General features: G+C 42.5%; 1 protein-coding gene across 10 annotated transcripts in view; it reads right to left on the reverse strand.

Moving 5' to 3' along the window:
- Window positions 1–22,708, reverse strand: part of SLC41A3 (solute carrier family 41 member 3) — a 102,663-nt gene that overhangs the window by 70,983 nt on the left and 8,972 nt on the right. For 6 of the 10 annotated variants that reach the window (XM_036229734.1, XM_016160532.2, XM_016160536.2 and 3 more), the window contains one exon: window positions 15,281–15,567. The exons of 1 other annotated variant lie outside the window; for it this stretch is intronic. In XM_036229734.1, the coding sequence (XP_036085627.1) occupies window positions 15,281–15,535 (255 nt within the window). In that variant the 5' untranslated portion in view covers window positions 15,536–15,567. Of the gene's footprint in view, window positions 1–2,188; window positions 2,760–15,280; window positions 15,568–22,708 lie in introns of those variants that run through there. 3 more of the 10 variants (XM_016160541.2, XM_016160538.2, XM_016160537.2) reach the window with 3 other exon arrangements.

Below are 22,708 nucleotides of genomic sequence, written 5' to 3' on the forward strand. Positions count from 1 at the left end.
CCAACCACAGACTGAACTCAGACCCCAGAAAGAGAGAGACTCCTGGGCCCCAGATTGAGAGGAGACGAGGCCAGTGCTCAACCAATGTCCTTGGTCTCAGGACTGCAACAGGGACAGCCCACAAGGCATGCCTGCTGCACCAGGTGGTCATGCTGACTGCAAGCTCATAATCCCTGAGGCCCCAGCACACGGCTTCCTGCTACTCCAGGTAGGCACCAACCTGGGTACAGATGGAGCCAGGAGCCAGGATCCTGTCCCTCGTTGTGGGGCTTCCCTTTGGAAAGATGTTGCCAATGCTGCTTCCTGCACTGCTGAGTGGTGGTGAACAGGGAGGTAGCGGTGCAGGCTTGGGAGGCAGGGAAACTCAAGAGCCCTTGAACCTCACAGTACCCTGGAGTCACAGGAACCACATCTGCTAAGTGGTGAGAAGGAATGGGACATGACTTCCAGAGCTATTTTCTCTTTCTCTCAGCTGCTGGACCTCTCAAAGCTGAATGGCTCAAGACCAGAATGTGCAGACAGCCTTCTCCATGTATACTCTGGACCTGCCTCCTAAGATACCCCTTCTTCTTCTTTCTGGTCTCCTAGATGGCTCTTTAATGCAGAGTCAGAAAAGGTGTTCTGCTCTCCAGCTAGACTTTCTCCTGGACTGGCATCCTGTGTCACTTCTGCGGATGGTCAGGCACAATTTCCACTCTTCCTACTCCCCACATTTCACCAAATCTTCCAAATTCTGCTGAGCTTTCCCAACTGACAAGTACCCTCCCACGTTGCAGCAACTGAGGGACACACAATGGGTGAAGGGGTTCTGAGCCATGCTCTACATGAGGCAGCTGTAGAAGGTCAAAAAGATGAGACTCAGGGCAGAGTCTCAGTATCCACAGGAGGGTATTAGGAAAGGAGTGACAAACTCTTAAAGCATCCCCAGTGGTGAAGCTAAGAAGCAGGAGAGATGGGTATCTAGGTCTCAAGCTCAGATGAACACAAGTTTTCTCTGGTGAGCTGGCCAGTATGCTTCTCCAGCCCGAGGATGGGTGAGTGTCCCATCCATGGAGGTATGCAAGCAGAGGCTTGCGAGAGGATGCCTCCCATCACAGGCAGGGGTCTCTTGCGATGGGAGGCATCATGAGCCTCATTCACAGACCAACGGGCCAGGGTGGGTGTTGATGACCCCTCCCCAATTCAGACAGGTGCACTGGGAAATGCTGGATGGGCATTAATAAAAAGATGCTGTGTGTACTGAGGAAGGTACAGTGTTATCTGGGATGTCCCCATGGGTTAAAAGACTAAATTTAAATTTAATTTTACATGTTAAAAAGCACATTATGTACTATAATCCCATATATTTATGTGTTTTTCTGTTCTTGATAGATACATGGCACAATGTTAACAGAGATTATGGGTGCCCACTCCTCTTCACTTATGTGCATTTTCTAATTTATCTAAAATAACACACTAAATATATAAGAAATGTTTAAGTAGACAGAGCAAACCCTCTGATTCAAACAGCATTACCTGAGCCAACTCCAGGGCATAAACACACCGGGAGAAGTGAACGCCAGAGTGTGTGACAACTCAAGGGCCTCCCAACAAATGCCTCTACCCTATGAAGAACACCATAGCCGCTCGCTGCCCTGGACCCCCAGCCCAGGCTCTGGGCCTTATCCTCTTATGGAAAAGCCCCGTGGAGATTCCGGAGGCTGGAAGTTGTAATGCTCATCACCCTTGGGCCACAGCACAAGGTGCGCTCAGCCATCCATCCTCACAATCCTGCCAGGTGAGTGTGTTTATTAGTCCCATCGGCAGATGGGGAAGCTGAAGCAGTAGGATACTAACAATAGTGAGCAAACAGCAGAGCCAGGATTTGAACTCCTCAGGGCCTGCCTAATGAGCCTGCATTCCCTAGAAGGAAAATGGTTTAAGCTCCTGGGGCTAATGTAGCTCATGAGGGCTGATTTTCAGAGAGGGTCATCAGAAGCTTCTGTAAATCTCAGATGCAGAGGTTCCTGAAGGATCCTTCTGCCAGCACCATTTAGACTAGGATTCCCAGGCATTGAGGCTGGACCCAGGGCTGCAGTCCCACTCAGCGGCCTCTTGCATCCCCCAGCCTGTCTTATCTGCGATGCCTAGGAACCCTGATACCCCTTACCCAGGGCCCCACGCTGCCTCTCAGACCCCCAGTACGCACTTGGATGGTGTCCATCACCAGGCCAGCAGTCATCATGCCCAGGCCCGATAGCAGAAGGGGTACCATGATCTGGCACGTGACGGTGAAGGCGGTCTCAGGCAAGATCCCGTAGGGGGACCGAGTGAGCTCACAACTGAAGCCTCGAAGCTTCTTGCCCTGAAAGCGAAACTCCAGATTCAGCTGAGTGACCACCATGGTCAGGCCGTTGACCACATTCCCAGGAGCAGGATGTCCAGGCCCAGGGAGCCCTCCGTCCTTTGTCCGCCTCACCCTCACGAGGATACGTTTCCTAAAAAATCCGTGAAGATAGAATGGCCAGGTGACCTGCACCTAGGGAGGATTCCCTAACTGCTCCTCAGCAGAGGACCAGAGCAAACAAGTGAGGAGAAAAGGCTGGTGTAACTCAGAGCCTCATTCAGGGCCTTGGCCAGCTCCTGCTGTTCATCCGCTCTCTGGAGATCAGGTTTTCTTCAGAGTGGCTGCTACGTCAGCCAGGACCTCCCTCGGCCAGCTGCCACAAGGAGGATCACTGTCTCTCGGCACGACCTTGACAGTATCCAGCCCTCCGGCCCATGCTGGCGTGGGCTCAACCCAGATAGACAGAGCCACGTGAGACCTGGCCTTGGTGAGGGCCACACAGAGGCCTGCCCACCTCTGCATGCGTGCCCTGGGCGGCCTCTACTCTTGGCAGATAAGGGCCTGGAGAAATCTCAGCATGAAGGACCCGCTCCTCAGACCGGGTCTACAGCCTTCTGAGGGTCTGCAGGTCCCCAAGAAAGAAGCCACGTCCTGGGGTTACCTCAACTTCGCTGTCCAGTGGCTCATGGCCACACGAAGAAGCTGTGTTCACAGAGGAAATACAGCCCTGTCCTTTCAAGGACCCAGGAGATTTGTAAATGTGCTTCAAAAGGGGCCATACTCTCATCTGCTACAAAGGTAAAACAAACCTGGCCCAGAGGAAAAGGGGCTGGGGTGGCACCTCTAACTCCCAGGGATTCTATTGTTGGGTGTGCCCGCTGTGCATTCCATAGGTGCCAGGGACAGAATGTCCAGGCCTGAGGGCAGATTGGAGCAGGATGTCAAAGCCAGCAGAAGCTGAAAGCTGCGGACCCCAGGGGACCTCACCTAGTTCAGGCTCTAGTCTAGGCCTCACCTCTGCTCCCGTTCCTAAACCATGGCCCTCTCGGGCACATAGCGGGTTCCCCTGTTTATCCCATGCTCAAGTCCCATCTCCTTAGCTTGAAGTTCGCAGCCCTTACCAGTCTAGATTTCACTGACCTCCCCAAGCGTATCTCCTTTCTTTGCTAACTTCAGCCAAATGTCTCAAATAGCTGTTTCCCTCAAGCCCCAGATATTCCTCTCACTGTATCTTTCCTCACATCATTCATTTACTCATTCACTCAATAGATATTTTTAAGCCTCTCCCAGGATCCAGATATAAGAAGCACTAAACTTCTTCAGCACTGAGAGTTGGAGTTCTGTCTCCTCTTCTTCAATCTGCTGGGCCAGCAGAACACAGTGGAAGGGACACTGTGTCAGTCTGGTTCTGGACCCAAATCTTGAGAAACTGACAGCTTCCATTTCTCATCTCTTGAGATGTTCATGCTTGGATACCCTACCACCATGCTGTGTGGATGCCCAAGCAGACACATGGACAGGCCACATGTAGAGAAGTTCCAGCCAAAAGCCCCAGCTGAAGTTCTAGTCGACAGCCAGCAGCAACCCTCATGCCATGTGAACTGTCTTGGGTTGGGTACAGTGCCTACCTAGCAAGCCACCCCTTGAGGATGCAGCATTGGGCAGACAGCTCTGTGAGACCTTCCCAAACCCTTGCAGATTCGTGATCAAACTGAATGACTGGCTTTAAATAAGCCATGAAATTTTGGTATGACTTGTTGAATAGCACTAGATATCTGGGACATTTGGGGAACCTCATCCCCACCCTTGACTTTACTCATCTCAGATAAATCAATAACTCCCAGACCTCTCTCCTCAGCCCAGATCTTTACCTTGAGCTATTAAACTATGTTTAACTCCATCATGGAGAGGGATGAGTACCTCAGACTCAGTCTTTTGTGATCATTTCTTCCAAACCCCTTTCCCCAAGCCTCTAGCCTCAATGAATGGTTCTGCCAGAAACCCAAACCTCACTGTGACTGCCCCTTCCCTGACCACCTCTATTCCACATCCTTCATCATGGCCCTTACTACCTCCTAACATGTCTGCCCACTAATAGTAACACAAGCTCTTCACACTAATATTCCACGATGCATCTCAAAGTCACTTGCTTGTCCAAATGTTATCAGTAATGTCAACTCATTACTTGAGAAAGTTAAGATTTTGTGGCCAGACATTCGAGGCCTTTTATAATTTGAGGGGGAAAAAAGGCATCCATTTGGCCTTCTGCTCTTTCTAGTCCCTAGTCATATACTGCACATCCCAGAAGGAACTTCTTGCAGACCTTCCCGTGAGCCATGGCTGTGGTCACACCGTTTCTTCTGCAGACTCCACATATGGCCCAGGCCAAACTCCTGCATGGCTTCATGACCAACTGAGGCACCTTTTTGTCTTTGAGTCCTCCCCAACTTCCTGGCCATCTCCTTCCCCAGAATTCCCAAACTACTTTTTCTGAACCTCTCTGAAGGCAAGTTCATTTCTGCCTAATGCTAGCATGAATCGCACATGCATGTACTCTCCCTTCCTGGATTATGCTCCTCTTGAGAATGGAGTCTGGTAGATTCACTGTTACAATCATCACAGAGGGGAAAATTATTTATGCATTTACTCCATAAATTAGTACTAAAGGCCTAATATTTGCCAGACTCTAGTCTAAGTGCTGTAGTGCATATGTTAGCAGAACACATATATCTTAGAGCTTTCCGGTGTAGTAGCTAATCATAAAAATGAGAATGTAATAATGATCTGTGAGAAATGCTAAGAAGGAAAGCCAAGGAATGAGGAGAGCATAGAGCAGAGTTATCTACACACAAGAACACAATGGCCAGCAAATAAATGAACGAATGAATGAAATGACAGATTTTCAGTTCTATTCATGTAGCTTCTCAATGCCCTTTCACAATGAATTATATCATGTTCAATCAATCACTAGACTCTCAAAATATCTCCATGATGTTCGCCAGCAAATATTGCCTTCTACAGGCCCTGAAAAGTTTGCCCAAGAGCATATCCCAAGTCATCATCAAAGGCAGGACTAAGACTCCTGACTCCCAGGGCAGGCTGCCTCTACTACCCTCTCTGCTGTCCGCTCCCTGCCCCTTCTCCTGGCTGCTGCTGCCTGCCACCTGTGGTTTGGGTCCACTGGTTCAAACAAGAGTCTAACCAGTTGGAGGCTGAGACAAATGGTGTATTTCTGAGAAAAGAGTTGCAAAAGTTAACTGGTTTAAGGAACCTAACTGGTTTAAAACAGAACCCCTCTCAGTGGCCTGAGTGAGTCACTAACCATACACTTCCAAGGCACACAGTGGCAGAAGTCCCGACAAGTGATCACTGTCTTCTACCTTTGGCAACTCCCGTGATTTCTTTATAGTTTTGAATACAGTCATACATCATAATATAATCTATAATTGGACACAGTGGGACCCTGAACCATTCTCATTAGTACAGAAGACATGGAAACAGACAATCATTTGCATAATTTCATAGATTCCTGATTAAGTTATAAATTATTATAAAAATGTTTCTCACTTTTGTTTAAAAAAAATCAAATGAGAAATTAAGATAAAGACACACACTCACACGCACACACATACAAGCAGTATAAAGTTCAAAAGGATATATATGAAATCCTAACAGTGGTTACCTTTGAGTGGCAGAATTACAAGTGACCTTTATTTTATAACTTTCTGTACATTCTGTTGTGGTTATTTGCTTTTATAACCATCGAAACATAAACTGTCATCAAAAATAAATAAAAGACGTCATTATGTGAGAAAAATTACTTTCCCATGCAACTTGAGAACAAAATATGTCAGCATGGTTTATTGGGTCATAATCCAGAAAATCAAGAATGTCATTTTAAAAACAATTCAGTAGTACAGTGGAAAAACTTTAAGAGCTTAAACTAGATTCCAGGGCTGCACCAGGCAGCAGGTGAAATCTGGGTCAAGCATTGGTGGTTTCTTGGGTGGCCTGTAACAATTCTCTGTTCCTCTGTTGGCCTCTAACCCACCCATAGCCCCATGACTTGAGGAGTAGGACTACATCAGTGGTTTTCAGTTCACTATCCATCAGAACTATCTGGGAGCTCCTGAAATGTGCAGCCCCGGCCCCAGTGCAGATCAGTGAATCAGAGCCCCAGGCTTGTGGCATCAGAACCATTCATCTATTCCAACCCCCTCGATTTTTAGGGGGTGTGTCATTGTAGGACAGTTGGGTGGGTCCTCTGAGCGTGGGCAGAGGGCTCTAGAATGCACATCGCCATTCCTAGTTTTCACTTCTGATTCTTCAGTGGGAACTGGTTATTTTCCCAGGAGCACACTTTCGAAACGGCCTACTATTCTTTTCATGGGTCACCTTGAGCCTGGACTACTTCAGAGCCAAATGGTCATTCTTAAATGCCTGAATTCTTCCCCACTCTATTAAGTTCTCAGAAATCGAGCCAATTACATTTTTAATAACAGGAATGGTTCTTTATTTTCTGCTTCTGATTTGACTAGTAGAACCCACCTATAAGTAAAAATGAACCGAGCACTCACTTCCATGTCCCCACCAGCCTACTTTCATGCAGTTTCTCCAAGCAGCTCCTCCAATGTCACTCAGGCCTCACTCCAGTGTCTCCTCCTCAGAGAGGCCTTCTCTGGCCTCCCTCTCCAAGGCTGAGGCATACCACCCAGCTTTATTGTCTTCATAGCCTTTACTGCTACCTAGCATTGACTTATGCATCTGCTATCTGTCTCTCTCCACTTGACTGTGACAGCCATGAGAGTGGGGACTGGGGTTCATGTCCACCACAATGTCCAGGATAGTGCCATCCCATGGCACACATACACATGTTGCATGAATGAGTGAATGAATGAACAAATAAAAAGAATCACAGAAATAACGAGAAAAAGAAACTCAGTCAACCTTCCACAGGTTGAATGGTGTATAAAACCTAAAATGATATTATGATTTGCTGCCTTGACATTTGGTAAAACCATGGCCTAACTGCAACTTCCCCTCCTCTCTCTGCAACAGTAGATAAGGTCCCCTAGCTAAGCAACTCCTTATCAGGAGTACTTGGTACACTTCAAGATTATCTTTGAGTAGTGGGTTTTAGTTCTTGCCAGACTATGGAATTATTCAAACAAAACTATCTCACCTCCCATAGTAACCAGCACATACCTCAACCTATTCTTACCACAGGGCCTGCCTTCCACAGCCCCTGGCAATTCGCTCTGCTCCCCAGTACAACTCCTGTGTGGTCCTGCTTGGTAGGCAGGTGTCCTCCTCCCTCTGGTTGTGAGTACACGTGGCTGATAGACTCTGTGATCTCATCTGTCCAGTGCTGGGGTTGTGTGTTCAGCCATCACTATAATGCTAGGGCAGGAATCTCTCCCTCATCAATGAGGTTCAAAAGAAGAGATCAAAACAACAGCATCATGAATAGGACTGGCCTAGGATACCTATCAACTTTCACTAACTGCTTTTTGCCTGTGTGCTGGCTGGAAAATTATTGGTTGGCTATCGCCCATAGGAACATAACATTCTAACAAAGCTTTCTGCTTCTGTACCCCTACTGGCACAACTGACCTGTGGGATGACAGTTAGTAAATAGAAGAAAAATAGAATTTCGCGTTCAGGCAGAATGAAGAATGGGGTTTAGGGCTTAAAAACCCTGTACCTCTGCATTTCGGGACTGCTTAATTTGGGGTCTGTGCACCCCTGACAGATTCAGCTGGCTGAATAAAGAGTGTGTTTCCTATAATTACTGACTTCTGGTGGTCTGTGTGTCTATCGGGGGCTAGTGGCTACAACACCTGACGTGGTGAAGTCTGTCTAGGATGGAGCCCCTAATTGCTGGCCAGCAGGTACATTAGCTTATTCCATATTGGGTCATCTCTCCTGGGAACTGCCAATCTTCACCCACCCTAAAGTGTCGTCCTGGCCCACAATGTAAGACCTATTATTAAATGACCATATCCCAGAGTGAGGTCTTTGGGTACCATCTGTGTTTGGCTCTCTAGCACTTCTGACACTTAGTCTGACTTATGAATTGGCTCGACAAAATAAGATTCCATGGACATCTCCCTCCCTCACACCATTAAAGGAATTAATACAGCCCTACATAAGCTAACACAGGGCCTTCAAGGATTGAACATTTTCATACAAGACCTAACTTAGTGAAGGCATGATTACCGCCACTGTTTCTTCTTTTAAAAGTCCAATTTGGCCTGTTCTTAAATCTAGAAATTATATAGAGTAGGGTGTTTCACCACAGATGACCGCAGCCTTAATGCTATAATTCCATCCATTGAGACCCCCATTCCTGATATCTAATGTTATTGAGATTACTGACTCCATCCAGTCAGCAACCAGTAAATATTTTGCTACTACAGATTTGGCTAATATGTTCTGTTCAGTGCCTATTTCAATAGACTCTCCACCACAGTTGACCTTCAACTCTGAAAGGACATAGTATATCCTTTCCAGGTTTCTCATAGGGTACCTCACCAGCTCTGTTACCACACAGACTTTGCAGGCAAGATCTTAACTTTATGCACTTCTGTGGTGGCTGAAAAATGACTGCTAGAAATGTATTACTTGCAGGAAATTACTGCTTGGCTATCGCCCATAGGAACATAACATTCTAACAATAAGCTTTCTGCTTTTGTACCCTTGCTTGCACAACCGACCTGTGGGTTGACAGGCAGTGAATAAAAGAGAAATAGACCTTTATGTTTAGACAGAATGAAGAATGGGATTTTGGGCTTAAAAACCCTGTACCTCTACATTTCGGGGCTGCTTAATTTGGGGTCTGCACACCACTGGTAGACCCAGCTGGCTGAATAAAGAGTGTGTTTCCTATAACTCACTGAGTTCTGGTGTTTTGTGTGTCTTTAGGGGGTTGGTGGTTTTAACACTGTATGTTCAACCATCCCCATGACCCTAGGGTCAGGGTCCCTCCCTCACCAATTGGGAAAAGAGGAGTCAATCACAAAAGGCTAGTCTCATCTTCTGGGTTGCTCAACCCAGTCTCCAACCTCTTCCCTCACAAAACTCCCTAGCTCCTTGCCTCTCCCCTGAGCCAGTTTACTTGCCCTCCCTGTCTTTCTTGGCTGCTACATGTCTTTACTGAAAAATGTGATCCCTGTTAGATACTCCCTCCTCTTTATCTCTACTCTATGTACATGGGGCCCATGGTTCTTGACCACTCTGTAGACCAACAGAAGTCTGAGGACTGCCAGTTTGATTTTCTGATATATGTAACAATGAGAGCTGACTCATGACAAAGAGTAGAATTCTGTCTTCTTCATATGAACTTGTCCCTTAACCTCATAATATATGCTGCCCTGTGTGGGCATGCAGCGGCTGGAGAACTGTATAAGAGGGAGCTTCTGTTTCTAAGGAGGACACAGACTATTAATCTGATTATATATATATATGTATATATATCACAGCAAGAAACCCACCAAAAGGAAAGTCAAGAGATAAATGACTTTAATATATAAAGAGCACTTAGGTGTCAATAAGGAAAAGATACCCATCCGCAGGGGCAAAAAATATAAATAGAAATATCCAAGGATATTCATCCTCACTCACTCATGATAAGTAATTACACTACATTGTACATGGCTGGCAGCCCTTGACCATGGCCTCAATGTAACTGCAATGTAACTTTTTTTCTTCTCTTTCTTCTTGATTGAAACTGGCCTTCTGGTCACTTGCTTCTTTACTTTCCTTATCTTTCCGCATACTGGACAATTGCTCCCTTAATCATTACACCCTTAGGTCAGCATCAGTCTTAGGAACAAAGCCTTAGGTCCACTGACCATAGAAAAAAGTGTTTCTGTCAAACTAACAATAACATCTTGCAGCTCTGCACCCATGAAAGTAGAACAACCCTACTGGCATCCCCTTGAAACCACACAGACGACACCATGACTGATATCAGGACCTGATGCAATGATCCACTGCCTTTTACCCTAGCCCTGACCAATCAGTAAAGGCCATGATCCCAACTTCCTTAGCTACCATGACTGAATTTTCCTCTATCCAACTTATCCCCCAGAGGTCATTGGGAAGCCAGGTCCTTGAGCGCTAGCTCATCAGTGTCTCTGGGCTTGGCACCATTTCCTTAAATAATCAACTACTTTATTTGCTGCAAACTCCTGTATCTTCTGGCTTTGATGCATGCAGGCAAAATGAACTCCTTGAATTCGGTAATACCAAAGATCCTTGCTGCCTGTACTGACACTCTCGTGACATCCCTTCCCTCAAGTGTGGGCTGAGCTTAGCGACTTGCTTCTAGCCAAAGAAGCAAAGATGTTCTGTAGTTAGATTACTAAATACAGTGATTTCTGTCTTGCTAGCAGACTCTATTTCCTTCTCAGACCACACATTGATGATGAAGCAAATGCCACATTGGAGACATCCACAGGGGAAAGAACTGAAGGTGGCTTCTGGGCAATAACCAATGAAGAACTGAGGCCCTCAGTCCAACAACCTGACAGGAGCTGAATCCTGCCCACACCACGTGGGTGAGCTGGGAGGATGACTATAGCCATGGCTGATGCCTCAATTGTGGCCTCATGAGAGATCCTGAAGCAGAAAACCCAGCTAAATTGGATCTCAGCCCACTGCAACCATGAGATAATAAGCAAGTGCTCTGTTATGTGGCTAAGTTTTGAGATCTTGTTACACAGCAATAGAAACTAATACAGTGTACAATGAAAGGCAATTCCCCATCTAACAGAGAGTGAAAGATCAAAGAAGCTAAAAACAGACTATGTTGATGAGTATGGTGTTAGAGGGAGTATGATTGGTCCCACCCTCAGGGTAGGTGATCTGGCGATGTCTATCAAAGTCACAAATACATGTACCCTTTGACCCAGCAAATCTATTTGTAACAATGTATCCTACTCATGTATAAAATGTCAAGGTTATTCAATGCAGCATTTGTTAGGATACTATTTTAAGCTGCTCTTATTGGCTGAATTGTGTCCCCCTCAAATTGAAGCCTTAACCCCGAGTACCTTAGAATATAACTGTATTTGGTGATAGAGCCCTTAAAGAGGTAATTAAATCAGAATAAGGTCATTTCAGTGAGCCTTAATCCCATATGACTGGTGTCCTTAAAAGAACAGGAAATTTGGACATAGGCACACACATAGGGAAGACCATGTGAACACACAGGGAGAAGACAGCCATTTACACACCAAGCAGAGAAATCTTGGAAGGAATCAGGCCTGTTGACACCTTCATCTTGGATTTCCAGCTGCCAGAACTGTGAGAAAATATGTTTTGTTGTGTAAGCCCCACAGTATATGGTACTTTGTTATGGCAGCCCAAGCAAACTAATAAGTTGTTAAATTTAAAAACACACGAGAGGGAAGTGGTTAAATAAATTCTGGTATATCTGTATGATATGATACTGAACAATTATTTAAAAAACAAAGCAACTTTTAATATATCTATAAAGAATAATCTTCAAGACATATTGTAGAGTTAAAGCAGAGCATTCAACAGTTTGAATATGCCACCACTTGGGTAAAAGGGTGAGAAAAAACATACAGAGACAGATGAGTAAATATAAAGACTTGCTTGAACATGCATAAAATAGCTTCAGGAGAAAATACAACCACCTGGAGCCTACTGGTCATCTCTAGGTAGACTGGGGAGCTTTGTTCTTGTGCACACTTGTGACACTTTTGAACACTGAACCAGATAAATGTTTTACCTTTTCCAGAAAAAAAAAAAATCAATAAAAAAATTTCAGTCTCTATTCTCAGGCAGTTCATATTCAAACTATGTAGAGCATCAGATCAATACACAAGGTGAAAGGAGATGGCAAATATCCCATTAGCTGTAGAAGCAGTGTCCCACATAAAGGTGAAATGTTGGGCTGGCATCTGAAGAAAGGCTGCATGAAAGACTGCCTATGTAAACGGGATCAGGGAGGATGACAGGAGGCCTCTCTACTTAGGGTTGGTGGGAAGGAAGATACAGGGAAGGGAGTAGACAACACAAGCGAGGAATGCAGCACCGGCTGGGTGGAGCTGTAGGATGGGGGCCACGCTGGCACTGAGCCAATGGGGCACCACTGCCCCTTTTCATCCTTCTCCACAGAACACAACTGCACAAAGGAACCCACGTCGTAGGGCAGGTGACCCTCTTCTCTGCTTAGCCCAATCAGGCCAAGCCAAGTATGGCCATACCATTCCTTCTGCCAGTGCTTGATTTCGAAGTGGGACGTGCATCAAATCTGGCCAGTGAGAAGTTGAGCGCTCTGCGGGGGGCTCCTAGGGAAGTGTCTTCATGCTTAAGTGGGAGGAACCAGAACAGATGTTCCATTCTTATCTCTCCGGACATGATGTGGCTGTGAGGACAAAGCTATTCCAGAAAGATCTTGGGTCCTTGGAGGCATCACTAGTGAGTGATGACATCACTTTCTAACCCTGAAATTATCCTGTCCTGGAAATCTCATTTTGGGAGATCACATATTTCTTTCTTATTTAACCCGCTATAGGTCAGGTTTTCTAGTATTTGTGGCTGAAATCAACTCAACTGATACAGCCAAGGTGACTCCAGGACACTTGGATGTCCATTTTAAGAGTTTTGATTTTATTCCTTTTGCAATAGAGAACTCAACAGAGATTTTTAGTCAGAAAGGTCTGTATTGTGGAGATCCACCTGACACAGCATTCAGGCAGTGACCCTCTCCCCCACCACATGGGGTGCAAACAATCCAATGGCGCATGAAAGAAAAGCCAAAATTGATATTCCTGACTAATTTTTACCCTTTCATATGAGTTCTTAAAAATCTGCACAGCACTATATGTGATAGAATATCAGTGGCAACTAGAATAGCAGCAGTAAACCCTCACTGGGTGCTTTCTAATGCCAGGCAGTGTTCCAAGCATTTTACAGTCCTCTTAACAACAGTATAGGGTCATTTTTAATTTACAGACTAGAAAACTGGGAAACAGAGAGCAGCATGTGTAAGCGACATAGGTCAAACTCAAACCCAATTAGTTTAGCCCCAGATTCTGGGCTCTTAAGCAACACAGTATATTGTCTCACCACATGTAATTTACAAACCTGTGTGTAAATGTGTGTGTGTCTGTGTGTGTATATAATTTTTAAACTAGAGGGGATTTATGTATATGAATGTGTATATAAATATATATATGTCAAAATAAATATACACATGTGATATATACATACGTGTGTGTATATCAATGTGCATGTGTGTGTGTGTGGGGGGGAAACATGCTCAGTGATGTTATACTAAAAAAAAAAAATTCAGTAAAACAGACTTCTTGAAAATTGCTGGTATTGAGAACAAATTGCAGAGAGTGAGACCAAAAGTAAGGAGAGTGGCGAGTAGGCTGGTGTGGGAGGTGCCACTGGGGTGGGGGAGGAGGGAATTCATGGGAGAAAATCTTCATACATGGAAGCCAAGTGCTGAAGTGCTCTTGAGGTTAGAGCAGTGCTGACTGCCATGTGCTAAAAGGGGCTAGAGGACCAGGTCACTGGGATAAAGAAGAGGGCCAAGAATCTAGAAGTCACAGAGAGCCCAAACATAGGGAATAGAACTGAGCAGAATTTGGATAGGGTCTCCAGTTTGAGAGATAACTATCATGGGGCCTGACAAGGTCTAGGTGGAACCTGGGAATGGAGCTGGCAGTCACTGGTGCTGTGATGTTATGAACTGGACAGCAAGGGTGTTGGGAGGGTCACTGAGAACTCCAGTCAGGGCCAGACAGATAACAGTGAAGTGGGATGGTGGGGACTGTGGCAAACCAGAGAACACAGACACCTAGAGGGGGCAGCAACCACTGATGGTGGCCATGAGGGAATGTGGGTCCAATGTTTTACAAGTTGCCAAGCTTTCAAGAGAAATAGGAATTTGAATTTTTACATAAAATCTCCTGATTTTTAAGTGTTGCTTAAAAAAAAATTAAACCCCCTGGCTTACAGCTAAGTGGCAGAGTGGGACTCAAACCCTGATTGTTTCCAAATCAGTGAGGGGCGGGGCACAGAGACCGTGGGCACAGGATCCCTTTGGCACAGAGCCCCTGTAGCAGTGAGTAAGGCAGAGGTGGGGACTGATGGGCATGTGAGCCCTGCTTCTCCAAGCCTGCCCCACTCAAGACAATCTTTGTTCTCAGCTGGTTGCCAACTAATAGGAAAGATCTAGCCAGTAATGACTTAAAGTATTCTTGGGTACTATGCTTTTCCAGGGAAGACTTTTAAAAAGCATGTTGATGAAGGAAATGGGGCTTTGAAGGTGGATGAACAGGAAAGGTATGGTACATGGGTAACTATTTTGTCTGATAGCTAACTCCAGTTCTTCACTCTGTAGGATTTGATAAGGTATAAATCAGGGGGCCCTGCCTCCCCTCAAAGAGTGATGACAACATAAGTCAGGCTGGCTGAACAGAGCATGCCATCACTCAGGGAATGATAATTGAAATAGGAGTGGACATTTGACATCAGAGTTAATTTTTTGAGACTAGTGTGGATATTGACAAGAGATCTCTTTCTCTCTCTCTTTTTAAAGCATACATACAAAGGATAGACTGCCAAGGGCTACTCTTCCCTAGCTCTAGGTACAGAATTTTGCCTGAAAATGAAACAGAGCTAAGAAATACAGAAAGAGCCAGCATCTTGATATAATTTAAGCACCTGGATTATGCCAGGCCTGAAATTGAACTCCTTAGACAATTCAATTATATATTAAAGCTTAACTTAGGTTAAATTTAGTCTCTGACATCAGTAGCTAAAAGAACTTCACATGGCTTATAGAAAAGTTATATTTGAGAATAGAAGGCCTTGCCCCTTACACCTCAAGCTGAGTCCACAGTGCAGCTGTCTGCTTTCCAGGTCAACAGTAGACAGTGGCCCCACCACCACTGAGTTCCCCCTTACCTGGAAGTAGTTCAAAAGTATGCCAGCCCAGGACAGTCCCAGGCCTGCAAACATGAAGGGCACTGTCACCTGAAGGCCAATGGACAAGGTGGTCTCCCTGCTGAGCTCGGTCCCCAGTGGTTTAGAAGCCACCCTTTGGCTTTCCGGGACACATAGAGGTCCATCTCCTGAGACTGTAGGGAGTCTTCCTGTGCTAAGGGTGTGTGGCAGCACTAGCTCCTCTGGTTTCCTCTGTCGGGTCTCTGTCCCATCCATGTGAGCACAGCTGAGCACCTGGTAGCCTTAACCTGGGAGACACAAAGCAACAGGGGTTGTAGGGCAGAATTCCTGACCCCAATGGGGCCAACACCCTGCAAGTCTTCAGGCCCTTCTGTCCACCTAGGGCTGCTGGCATCACTCTTGCCAATCCGCAGCCTTTAACTTGGTGCCCACTCTACATGGCTTCCTGCAACCCTAATTTACAAAAATTTTTATTTAATATGCACATGTTTGAGGAAAAATAAACCAAACACACAGAAAAGAGCATTAAAATATATGAAATGGAACCAGCAAAACTGGTGGTACAAGGACCCCTGAAAATTCTCTCTTTCATAAAAGAAACTAGAAAACTGGCAAAAATTGTCAAAACCAACTTTTGCAGAACTCTGGAAATTAATCAAAGACCTAGAACAACATAGGCAATATTTATTCAAGAAAAAATGCTGAATCTCAGCAAGAACAACAACATTGTAATGTCCAGAATGTTTTAACTTGCCTTAGTCCTATCCCCTGCTCTCTGGCTCTGCAGCAGCCTTAATTAAAAACCAACAGCCTGAGCTAGAGCACTTTCAAAGCCTCACTCTCAAAGAACTGCTATTATTTGGCCTATCAGGTGATTCACTGGATGCCACTTGTAGACTGTGTATTTCACCTGACCTGTAGTTCACTTAGTATAAAATGGCTTTTCCCCTGAGGGACATTTGTTGAAAACAATTATAGGCACTTTGTGGCTGCTTGAAGCAGTGAATAATAGCTGGGGTAAATAATACACTATCCAAAATCCTAAAAGGAAAAGCTGGGGAATGAAATGCCTATACGGTTTTAAAAAGCTCCTACACATTTCTGAGAATTTAGAAGGCCACCCATACTGAACTAGGCATATGCTAAGGAATTGCTTGAGAAGGTCCTAAGCTTTCACCCCTGGATGATTTGGAGTCTCTGCACAAACAGAAAGTGAAGGCTAAGGCAGAGTTATAAGTAACTGACTGAATGTTAAATGTATGTCCCAATACGAACACAGAACCCCTTGGCGAAGCCTGGGAGACTTACTGGTTCCAGGCATGGCATCCAAGAAAATCTCTAACCAGTCATTACCTGACCACTAAGCAGAGACCACATACAGTAAAGAATATAGACTAAACAATATGTTCAGAAAAGTCACTAAACAAAAAACAACTGTAACTAGCAGCAATAATAAGAAACCCTAAGAGGGGAGAATCTGATTTCCAGAGTTATCACATTAAATAATTTTAAATATCTGTTTTTCAATTAAAAAAAAAAAAAGACATGCAAAGAAACATGAAAGCACGGCCTATACACAGGGGGAAAAAGCAATTAATAATAACTATCCTTGAGGAAACCCAAGCATTGGACTAGGTAGGCAAAAACTCTAAAACGGCTATTTTAAATGTTTAAAGAATTTAAGAAACCCTGTTTAAGGAACTAGAGGAAAGTATGAAAATAAACTCTAACCAAATTGGGAATATCAATGAAGAAATAAAAATTATTTTTAAAAGAGTCAAATAGAAATTCTGGAGTTGTAAAATACAATAGCCAAAATGTAAAACTCCCTAGAGGAGCTCAACAGTTGATCTGAACAGGGAAAAGAAAGAATCGCTGAGCTTAACAATAAGTCAACAGATATCCATTCTAAAGAACAAAAAGAAAATAGAAAAGGAAAATGAAGATGTCCTCAGAGACCTGTAGGACACCATCAAGCACAGCAACCGATAAGTAATGAGAGTCTCAGAAAAGGAGGAGAGAGTAAAGGGGTCTAAAAGAATATTGGAAAACATAATGGGCAAAAGCTTCTCAAATGTGATTTAAAAAATTTCCATGTTCGAGCTCGACAAATTTCAAGTAGGATAAATTTAAAGAGATCCACACCAAGATACAGCATTGTCAAACTGTCAAAAGTCAAATACAAAGAGAATCTTGAAAGCAGGGAGAAGCAACTCATATATAAGAGATCCTCAATAAAACTGACAGTTTTTTTCTCATTAGAAACCGTGGAAGCCAGAAGGGAGTAGGATGACAGTTTCAAAGTGCTGAAAGAATAAAACTGTCAACTAAGAGTTCTATAAGCATTGTAAGTATCCTTTAAAAAATGAAGGAGAAATTAAAGGATACCCAGGTAAACAGAAACTGAGAGAAGTTGTCACTAACACACCTTTTCCACAGGTAATACCAAAGGACGTCTTTCAGGCTGAAATGAAGGAACCTAAACAGTAGTTCAAATTCACAAAAAGAAATAAAGAACAATATAAAGGTAGCTGCATAGGAAAATATAAGAAATAGTATAAATGCATTTTTTGAGGGTTAGTAACTTTTTTCTCTTACCTGATTTAAAGACAACTGCATAATATAGTAATTATCAATGTGTTGATAGGTACACGATCTATAAAAAATGCAGTTTGTATGACAATAAAAGCACAAAGGGAAAGTGTACAGAACTATATAGGAACAAAGTTTTATATACTAGTGAAATTAAATTGCTATTAATTTGTATTAGAACGTTATAAGCTAAGTTTATAACGCTAGGTTTGCTAATTGTAAACCTCAGAACAACCACTAAGAATATAACTAAAATATATATGTATATTTTTAAATAAGAGAATAAATATGATACACTAGAAAATATCCATCTAATTCAAAAGAAGGCAGTAATGGATGTTAGAAGAACAGAAAAAAAAACCCCATAAGACATAGGAAATAAATGGCAAAATGGGAGATAAAAATCCTAATCAGTGATTACATTAAATAAAATGGATAGGTTGAGGAGACAAGGAAAAATGGTGTAGATAGAGGCTTTGTTCATTCCTCTTGCAACCACATCAAAGTTGTGACAGAAAAACAGAGCAAATGACAAGGAAAGTCACCAGAGATATAGACAAACAGAAGCACTACAACTAGAGAGAGAAATAATTACTCTGCAATGGTAAAAGGTGGGAGGGGACAAAAACGCAAGTCTTCCCAGTCCCAAGTGGCTGAGTGCGACACAGGCTGCAGATACCTCTTAAAGGGGTCATGTCTGTGAATGGTCTTTCATGGTGAAGGATCCGCTCACTCTGAGTGCCAGCGATGGGTTGGCTGCACAGGGGGCGACAGGGACTTAAGGGGGACACTGAGTTGTTGGAGTGAGGGCCAGAAGTGAGGCTCTTTCCCAGGTAGAAGTGCTCGCGGTATCCATTGTTCCTCTGTTGAGCCCTCCCCAACACTCAGTGTTTGGACACAGTGACACCATAGCTGAGGTATCACCAAACTGGATAAGAGGTCTTTCCACCCAGAGGATTCCCTGAGAGTCTGGCTACCCCAACTCAAGGCCCCACTCAAGCCACATCCAGTTGTGACCTCGAAGAATCCAGTGTTCCTTGCTGAACGGCACCAAGACTCACACTGGTGGCATCTGGCTTCAGTTTCTGGTGTGGCCTTCTGAGGGAACTATAGGATAGCATCTCTGGATTGCTTACTGAATCTTAACAGGTAGCTCTGGAAGGGTACAAGCTGGGGCCAAATTTGGCCTGCAGCTGAACCCCTCTCAGGACTGTGCCGCTGGACACCTACCATACAAAGCCACACTAATAAGACTGGGAGACTTAGGAGCTTTGCTTAGTAAATAGGAACAGACACAGAAAAACAGCCAAAATAGAGAGACAAAGAAGCAGAAACCATATGAGAGAACAGAACAGAGATCCTAGAACAATGGAATCTAGCAATCTAACAGATGCAGAGTTCAAAACGCTGGTTATAAAGATGCTCAGTGAACTTAGAGGAAGTATAGATGAATTCAGTGAGAACTTTAACAAAGAGATAAAAAACATAAACATGGAGATGGAAATTATAAAAGGGAATCAGTCAGAAATGAAGAATATACTATCTGAGATGAAGAGTGTATTAGATGGAATAAACAGAGTGTATAAAGAAGAGGATAGAACCACTGATATAGAGAATGGGGAAGCCAAGGACACTCAATCAGAACGGCAAGAAAAAAGAAGCCAAGACTATAACAATAATTTAAGAAGCCTATGGGACACTAGTAAACATAAAACATCCATGTCATAGGGGTACTTGAAGGAAAACAAGATGTTGAAGAGCTATTTGAAGAAATAATGATGGAAAACTGTCCTCGCCTGGTGAAGGAAGTAGACATACAACTCCAGGAAACTATCATAGAGTCCTAAGAAAGAGGAACCCAAAGAGGCCCACACCAAGATACACCATAATTAAAATGCCAAAGGTTTAAGACAAAGAGAGAATCTTAAAAGCAGCAAGAGAAAAGCAGTTAGTTACCTACAAGGAAGCACCCATAAGATTGGCAGCTGATTTCTCAAAAGAAACTACGTAGGACAGAAGGGCTTGACACAAAATATTCAACATGATGAAAACCCAGGAACTACAACCAAGAATACTTTATCTAGCAAAGCTATCATTTAGAGACAAAGGACAGATAAAGAGCTTCCCAGACAAAAATAAGCCAAAGGAATTTATCAACACCAACCCAATGTTACAGAAATTGTCGAAAGGACTTCTCTAAGAAGAAAAAACATGTATCAAAACATGAATAAAGAATGGTAATAACTACATTCCTATCAATAAGTACCTCAAATGGAAAAGAATTAAGTGCTTCAACCAAAAGATAGAGTGGCTGAATGGATAAGAAAACAAGACCCCTACATATGCTGCCTACGAAAGACTCGCTTCAGATTAAAAGACACACACACCCTAAAAGTAAGGGAAAAAAGATATTGCCTTGATCAACTTGGAAGGTATTGTATTGAATAAAATGAGTGAGGTAGAGAAAGACAAGTATCATGTGATTTCACGTACATGTGGAATCTAAAGAACAAAATAAACATCATCAACAACAAAAGCAGAAATAAAGTCATAGATACAGAGAATATTTTGAGTGCGACTACATGCGAGGTAGGTTGCGGGGGGTGGTGAACAAAAACAGAGCTCAAGAAGTACAAATGGATAGTTGCATAACAGACATGGAGATGTAGAGTGTAGCATGGGAAAGATGGTTAATAATGTTGTATTAAAATGTAAGGGGGAACAGGAATACAAAATTTAGTGGAGTGATTTCTTTGTGAGTTATGTGGATCTCTGATCACTATACTATACAATGGAAATTGGTATATTGTTGTATGCCAATTGTAATTGAAAAAAAACTCATTGAATTGTACAATGTAAATATGAGCAACTAATAGTCTATTCTATTTCAATAAAGGAGGAAAAAACAAGTTTTAAAACAAACAAAAAAATGGATAGGTTAAAAGTAAAAAGATTTTAAAAGACATATCATGAAAACAGTACCCAAAAAGAGTTGGAGTGCCTTACTAATATAAGGCAAAATAGACATTAAGACAAAATTGTCACTACAGACAAAGAAGGACATTTGATAATGATAAAAAATTTGATCTATCAAGAAGACATGACAATTATAAGTATATATACAGCTAACAACCACAAAACACGTGAAGCCAAACCTAGCAGAACTGAAGGTAGAAAAATACGATTCAACAATAATAGCTGGAGACTTCAATACTCCACTTTCAATAATCAATAGGACAACTAGATAGAAGATCATCAAGAAAACAGATGACTTGAACAACATTATAGGCCAATTAGATAAAAATACATCTGTAGGAACACTCTACCCAACCAGAGCAGAATATACATTCTCATAAATGCACATGAAACATTCTCCAGGACATACCATATCAGGCAAAAAACAAGTCTCAAATTTAAAAGGATTGAAATCATATAAAATGTGTTCTCTACAATGGAATGAAATGAGAAATAAATAACAAGTGAGAACGTGGAAAATTCACAAATATTTAAAACAACACGCTCTTAAATAACTAATGGGTCAAGGAAGAAATCAGAAGAGAAATTGGAAAATTAAATTTGAGTAAATGAAGATTTAAATACAACATACTCAAACTTATAGGATCTGTGTACTCAGTGCTTAGAAACAAATTTATAGCTGTAAATGCCAATATTAAAAAGAAGAGGTCAAGTTAATTTTTCACCTTAAGAAACATGGGGAAGAAGAGCAAAGTACGTGTCCCCTTCCCTGCCACAAAAAAAAATAGTAGAGGGTAGGAAGTAATAAAGACTAGAGTGGTGATAAATAAAAAGTGAAAAAAAATAAAGAAAATCAATGAAACCTACAGTTAGCCCTTTGGAAAGATTGACAAATTTGACAAACTTTTACCTAGACTGATGAAGAAAAAAAGAGAGAAGCCTGAAATACTTAAGAGGGTACACTACTTCCAAATTTACAACTATGAAAATAATTATGAAGGAATACTATGAATAACTGTACACCAACAGATTAGAAAACCTAGAAAAAGTGGAAAAATTCTTAGAAATACACAAAAACTAACTCAAGAAGAAATTTAAAATTTTAATAGACCTATAATAACAAAAATATTGAATTAGTAATAAAAAATATTCTCAAAAGAGCAGGAGCAGATGGCTTCACTGGTGAAGTATACCAAATGTTTAAAGAATTAAAACTAGTCTTTCGCAAACTCTCTCTCCAAAAAATAGATGAGGAGGAAACACTTCCCAACTTGTTCCACAAGACAAGTATTACCCCAATACTAAAATCAGACAAAGAGCACCCAAGAAAACTACAGACCAATATGTCTTATGAATATTCACAAAAAATATCAACAAAATATTAGCAATATGAATCAATGACATATTAAAAAGCTTATACAACATGACCTAATGGGATTTATCCCGGGAATGCAAAATTGGTTCAATACACAAATATCAATAGAATAATGGGTGGGAAAACATAATCAGCTCTATTACTCAGAAAAGATATTTGGCAATATCCCACACTCTTTTATGATAAAAATACTAAAAACAATAGAAACAAAAAAAATTATCTCAAGCTGACAAAGGGCATCTATGAGAAATCTAGTTAACATACTTAATGGTGAAAGATTAACAGTATTCTCCCTAAGATTAGAAATGAGACAAAAATACCTGCCATTGCCACTTCTATTAAACATTATAATTAAAGTTCTAGCAAGTACAGTTAGATAATAAAATGAAATAAAAGGCATCTGAATTAGAAAGGAAGAAATGAAACTATATTTACAGATGATGTTATCTTGTACATAGAAAATCCTAAGAAAGACATGCACACAC

Source organism: Rousettus aegyptiacus, unplaced genomic scaffold (genome assembly GCF_014176215.1).
Source record: "Rousettus aegyptiacus isolate mRouAeg1 unplaced genomic scaffold, mRouAeg1.p scaffold_m13_p_12, whole genome shotgun sequence".
Taxonomy (NCBI): domain Eukaryota; kingdom Metazoa; phylum Chordata; class Mammalia; order Chiroptera; family Pteropodidae; genus Rousettus; species Rousettus aegyptiacus.